The 6,846-nt window shown below is 40.0% G+C and overlaps 1 protein-coding gene across 1 annotated transcript; it reads left to right on the top strand.

Moving 5' to 3' along the window:
- The first annotated feature begins 2,528 nt into the window (after window positions 1–2,528).
- Window positions 2,529–6,056, top strand: LOC128127558 (uncharacterized). The gene is made up of 4 exons (XM_052766129.1): window positions 2,529–3,114; window positions 4,596–4,605; window positions 5,432–5,581; window positions 5,957–6,056. Exons 1-4 carry the CDS (start codon window positions 2,529–2,531, stop codon window positions 6,054–6,056), a joined length of 846 nt encoding a protein of 281 aa, XP_052622089.1.
- Window positions 6,057–6,846: the final 790 nt, after the last annotated feature.

Raw genomic sequence — 6,846 nt, 5'->3', positions numbered from 1 at the left:
TTGAACTTTTTGGATACACTGATTCAGACTATGCAGGATGCAATTTAGACAAAAAGAGTACGTCTGGTGGATGTCACTTCCTTGGAAATCGTCTCATCAGCTGGTCTAGCAAGAAGCAAACATCAGTAGCCATCTCGACTGCAGAAGCTGAGTATGTTGCTGCTGGGAGATGTTGTGCTCAGCTCTTATGGATTCAAAATCAGCTTCTCGACTATGGGATCAAGTTCTCAAAGACTCCCATATATTGTGATAACACCAGTGTCATTCAAATCACACAAAACCCTGTTCAGCACTCAAAGACGAAGCATATCGAAATCAGACATCATTTCATCAGAGATAATGTTGGAAAGGGAAAGGTTGTTCTTGAACATGTCAAGACTTCTGAGCAACTTGCTGATATCTTCACTAAGGCACTGGATTCTCAAACAACTGCTTACATTATTGGAGAACTTGGAATGATTACCTTGTAATTAATTTTGCTGTTTAAATTGTGCTAATGTTTGGTATTGTCTTATAAGCTGATATACATTGTGCTGATGATGACATGCTGGTGATATTTGCATACTGAGTACTTGGTTTGATCTCCTATCTTTCTCTCTTCTTCAAGTCTTCTAAACTAAAGTTGAATGATTCACTGTACTAAAAACCATACAGTGATAACAACTTGAAACTCTTTGCCGATGGTTAGATCAAAACACCAAGATCTATCACACGCAACTATCCCTTCTTACCAATCTTACACTGATTATGTGATTCAGTGTGACAAAACACACGCTGATGAGAGTCTAAAAATCTTTGTCGATGGTTAGATCAAAACACCAAGATCTATCACACGCAACTATCTCTTCTTACCAATCTTACACTGATTCTGTGATTCAGTGTGCCAAAACACACGCTGATGAGAGTCTAAAAATCTTTGCCGATGGTTAGACCAAAACACCAAGGTTTATCACACGCAACAATCCTTTCTTTACCTTCTTCTCATTCAGTGTCTAATGATTCAGTAAGATAAACCACTCACTGATAAAGTCACAACACTCTGTGCCGATAGTTAGATAATACAACTAGTATCTATCACACGCACCAATCTCCTTGCTAGCCTCAATTGAGCAAGTTGTACCTTGAATTAACGGAGAAATACTTTCAGCATGTAATTTTTGTGACACTGATCTCAGCGCTTCCGCAAACACTGATTGACGTTTCATCTTCAGTCAACGGCTCTTTTACCCAACGGCTACTTTTTATCTGACAGGTTGTTACGATACGCCGTTTTTTAGAAGATAATCATTACCTTTTTAAAAGCCCCGTTTAATTCCATATTTAAACCTCTTCTCTCCCTATTTTAAATTTTCCTTCCACAATCTAACCTTCTTTCACCTATACTCAAAACCCTAAAACCCTAAAAACTCTCTAATGGCTACCTCTTTGTTCACCTTCTCTTCTACTTCACGAAGGGTAATTCGTGCCCCAAACTCTCCTCCTCTCCCAATATAGATCAAAGCCACCAACGTTGTCTTCAACCCTGATATTCCCGAGGTTCATCGAGGTCTTGGACTCGATGATTTTGCTAATTTATTAGCCTCTTGCCGCCTTCGATACGCAATCAATGACGTTTCGTCAGAGTTCTTCCCTGAACAAGTATGTGAGTTCTACTACACTGCAATTGTCAATGACGACAACAATGCCATTACCGGGACCATTGGCCGTGGAAGACATTCTCATGTCTTTATCACCGCAGAACTTCTCAGTGCTGCACTAAGGTTACCTATTTTTGAACCTTTCTCTGAACCTCCTTCTATTGAACGATGTCGATGATTATTTGATCAACTGGGATATTATCACTCAAAGGCTGGTGCTCGATCATCTCTTATTTTGCGCCAATGTATGACCCCAGGATGGAAATTCTTCACCGGTGCTCTGTGCAAGTGTGTGGGTCACAAGTCTCGAAGTGGTGATCAATTGAGTAATTATGAGCAACAAGTCGTCTGCTCACTTCTTCTCAACAAAAGACTTGATTATGGGGCCCTATTCTTTGATCAACTTGTTCAGCTTCTTCCTGCAAATGTACGCGCTGATCATGTTCCGTTTCCACGCTGGATTGCTCTTGTGCTCGACAAATTTTTCGCTGCAGACTACTTCTCGCATTCTGGAAGTCCCATCCAATGCCCTCGCATGTCTGTTCGCATGTATCAAGATGATCCCCTGGATACTGACATCGGAATCTCTGATAGGATGAGAGAATGGATTGCAAATCCATACACTGTTCCTTCTCTCACCGCTGACACTGATGAAGGAGGCGCTGATGGTAACCATGTAGATCATGCCGGTCAAGAGGATGAACCACATGATGGTGGTCATTTCTCTCCTCAACTTTCTCATCATATAGTCTCTGTTACTGATAAAGTTCCCTCAGCTCAAAAGGATTCACTGAGTCAGGGGGAGCAACAATTTCAGGGGAGCAACCATCTCAGGGGGAGCATCCCTCCCAGGGGGAGAATCCACCCCAGGAGGACCAATATTCTCCGGTAATGCCTCCTAGCTCTCCAGCAGCTCCAGCTACTTCAGTTGTTCAAATTCTGGCCTCAGCATTTACTGAACTTCTGACACTGACTCGGGACATGAATCAGCGTCTTCTACGCATTGAGGCTGATGTTCATCAGCTAAAGGAAGTTCTCCTGCATATTCCTCCCTCTAGTCCCCAATCTGATGATGCTCAAAAAGGGGGAGATACTGATGATGATGCTGATGTTGATGATAATGCTGATGATGAACCAAATGAGAGAGACACCGAACCTGTTAACAACACCATTGTTCAGCCTGAATCACCAAAGCCAATGCATGAGTCTGACTCTGCGGGGCATAATAGTCCAGCAGCTATTGAAAAGCTGGTTGAAGATAGTGAGCATGATGAACCAGATGATGAATGTCAAATACTGGATATGAACTTCATTAATCCTCTTATTCCAGTTCAAGAAGAAAGTTCAGATGATCTTGATAATGAATCTCAAAGTCCAGACATGAAATCAGTCGATCCTGTTGCTGATCCCATTATTCCGGTCCAAGGAGAAGATTCGGACGTTGCCAGTGAAGACTCTCATCCGCTATCTCGAAAGCGTAAGGTAGCAGATACTGACTTGGCTCATTCTCAAACTGATACTTCTCTGCCTGGGAAGAAACCCAAGTCCATAGTCAGTATATCAAATCTTGCGGCTGAATGGAATATGTCTCCTGATCAAGTTAAGCAAATTCTTGATGAAGCTAATCAAGCTCAGCTTCTAAAGAACATTGCTCAAGCTGATGAATCTCTTATTCAGCACAAACTTCAGGCCAAAGGATCTTTTGAAGCTCAGATGCAGAAATTCCTGGAATTTCAATCCAAATCTCAATCTTCTCAACCTTCTCCTAGCAATAGTAAGCCTAAGACTGACAGTGTTCTTGACCGGATCGATCGAAAGAGGTTTGAAGACGTTCTTAATCGACGAATGTGTGGTGATAAGATCATCAAAGTTAAAGCTTCCAAACCACGAAATGAGAAAATTCTTACGTTGTTGATCACTCGTCAAGGTCCTCAGCATTCATACACTGAAGTTGTCAAGAGGGATGAGCTGATCAAGTATGGATATTCTAAATGGATGGAACTACTCGAACTAGCATCCAAGTAAACCTCAGCTCACTCTTCGGAACTGACTTGTGCTCTTCATCTGCTGATCAAGAAAGTTCAGCGTTTGGATCTTGTTCCTAAAGAACGACCTCAGCATCAAGGTCAAAGGTTATCTGTTCCTAGAACTCGAAGAACCAAGTTTCAAGTTGATGGTGAAGATGTATTGGTTCTGGACTTTGGTGCTGGTGGAATAAACAATTATCTTCCTATCAGTGTTGATCCGGTTCAGCATAAGTTTATCTCAGCTCTTGAACACGGGATGTTCTATCTTGATAAAAACAGAAAGATGTGTTTTCAGCGAACTGCTGAGATCCCAAAGGCTCCAACCACTCATCTCATTGGCTTAAGGCAAATGTGCATGAGTCATCAAGATCTCTCCGGAGAGTTTCACATCCTTATTGCCATGGAGCTGCTGAACAGAAGACAGGAGTTGCTGGATAGTCTTTACTGGCCAGTAAAAATAGAAGCTGAAGCTGAGTATGAAGAGTTCCTGTCTAGAGGTGTTTTAATTTAGTTTGTTTTGAACATCATCATATTGGGGGAGATTGTAAGGTCAAACCTTGAAATATGATAATGTTTAAAACAGACCTCAGCATTAGCGCATATCTCAGTATCAGCATCAGTGTTTCAGCAGCTCAGTTTGTAATAGTTTAGTTTATTCAGTGCATTGTAACAGATCTTGTATTTATCTTGTTTCCATAGTTAGCCTAATTAGTTAGGTGGCGTATCCCTGATTTGTAGGGATTGTCTAGAATAGCAGTATATAATCTTTTGTATAGGTTTGTGAATGGTCACGCCTTTCACAAACCCTAATCGCTGCTTTGTGCACACGATAATCTCTTTGTGAGATTATCTTTCTTAGTGAAAACTTTTCTTCGTGAATTCCTCTTATTCTTATTTTCTGTTATTGTTTGATAAATTGATTGATCTAAAGGCCTCTTCAGGTAAACACCATACTCCTCATATGGATGAATAAAGTTAGGACCTTTGGGCTCTAGGGACCTCACAAGGTCCAGATCTGAGGTTTCAACCTCTGATAACTTAGTATGCTCTAAGTCCCAAAATAAAATGTGATGAAAGCCCTAATTTCTCAACTCATGATATCTAACCAATTAAAGTGGGAAGATTCAAGCTTTTTACCTTCCTCTTGAAGCTCTGGACAAAATAGGCTGAACCCCAACAACTCCTTCTTATTCCTTGTTGAACAAACTCCTCTTCCTCATCAAAGATGCACTAAAATCCTTCAAGGTTAGCTTGGAAACTCTCTTAGCTCACTATACTCATTTAGGGTTTCACATAGAAAGGTTGAGCAACGATGAGCCGCAAATGAGGCTATAAGTGCCCTTATATAGGCCCCAAACCCGGGGATTTAGGGTTTCACTTCACAACGTCTACTCGGCGAGTTAACTCTCTAACTCGTCGAGTATATTATTAATCCTACGTGGTACAACGCGACTCTAATCGACGAGTTGTAGCACCAACTCGTCGAGTTGCTCAATAGTCATCAAAAATAAAATAAACAGACAATATACCTGGAAGTCCGGATGTTGCATCCAACTAGCAATTATATCGAACAATTGTATGCTGCACATGAAGTTAAACATGGCTTTCCAGAAATGCTTGGTAGCATTGATTGTACACATTGAGAATTGGAAAATTATCCCAATGCATGGTGAGGTCAATTCACACGAGGTAATCTTGGTGTGCCGACTGTTATACTAGAGGTCGTTGTTTCACATGACATATGGTTTTGACATGTGTTTTTTTTAGTATGGAGGGGTCAAACAATGACCTGAACGTGCTTGGAGCGTCTCCGATATTTAACGACATTTTGCAGGGTAAAGCACCAAACATGTCGTACGTTGTGAATGAACATCAATATAATTATGGGTATTACCTTGGTGATGGGATATATCCAGAGTACGTTATGTTTTTCAAGTCGTACTCATTTCCGGCAGTAAAAATAATTGTTCAAGTTAGCACTAGAATGGATAAGGAAGGATGTGGAATGGGCGCTTCGGGTCCTGAAACAAAAGTGACACATTTTCAAACATCTGACATGATCATGGGATAGAGCAAAATTGATGAAGGTGTTGACTGTTTGTGTTATTTTACATAGCATGATAATAGAAGAAGAGGGTAGGGCTATTTGTATGTTTATTCCGGACGATATGTTTAATCCATCTGCAGTAATACAAGTCGGCAACCCAACATACTTCACAAGACTTTTGGAAATACAAAACAATGAAAACATCACAATCTACGTTATGATTTGACTGAGCATATATGACAAAGACAATTCCAACAACACGATGTCAATGATGACAACGAGGATGAGCACGCGGATGACGAAAACGGGATCGGTGGAGATGCGGTCGACAACGACGACGAGTAATCTTTTCTATGTTTTTTTTAGTAATTTAGGTTTTAAATTTTTATGATTTTTTAAGTAATTTATAATCTAATTTTTTTAATAATGTAAAATGTTTTTAATTAATATTTATGTTTTTCTTTTTGTTTAATAATTTTTTTTAATTTATTCTAATGTCAAAAAAAGGAACGGTAACCATTTCCAATAAATAGTGGGTTAGTGGTAAACATGTAGTGAAGCCGACGTGACAGATAGGTGGCAAAACTTTTCTAGTGGGTTGGTGGTGACCATACCCCTTAGCCTAACAAATTAACTTTTAGTTTGGAGGGAGTGACCCCCACCAAGGGCTCCATCTCACTACACTAGCCAAAACCATACCTATCAAACACGCCAGAAGCATTGTCAAGAAAGTCTCACCACCCCTACAATGAGAGGAAAGAGAAAGAGAAAAGAAGAGAAGAGGGTTGTGAATGGGTGATTCTTTTTTCTTTTTTCTTTTTTTTTTTTTAATTTTTTCTTCAAATCGAAACTCATTAAAAATAATACAACATTTGGATGTTAACACTCATTACATTTATGCTACCGTTCTCTTTATCCTATATGTCTTAAAAAATTTAATGGGGCAACATGTTAAACATGCTACCATTCCCTTCAACCTTATACATATGAATTTGTTCCAACTAGTCGGTTGACCGCCTGAAACGAAAGTCACAACATCAATCATATATCTAGCAGGAGCAACCATGAATACTCTTGTGTCACCGATGTCCACACCTATTCATCATACAATACAAACGGGGTAAATTCGAGTAAA

Source organism: Lactuca sativa, chromosome 1 (assembly GCF_002870075.4).
Source record: "Lactuca sativa cultivar Salinas chromosome 1, Lsat_Salinas_v11, whole genome shotgun sequence".
NCBI lineage: Eukaryota > Viridiplantae > Streptophyta > Magnoliopsida > Asterales > Asteraceae > Lactuca > Lactuca sativa.
This window is presented reverse-complemented; position numbering and strand designations above follow the sequence as displayed.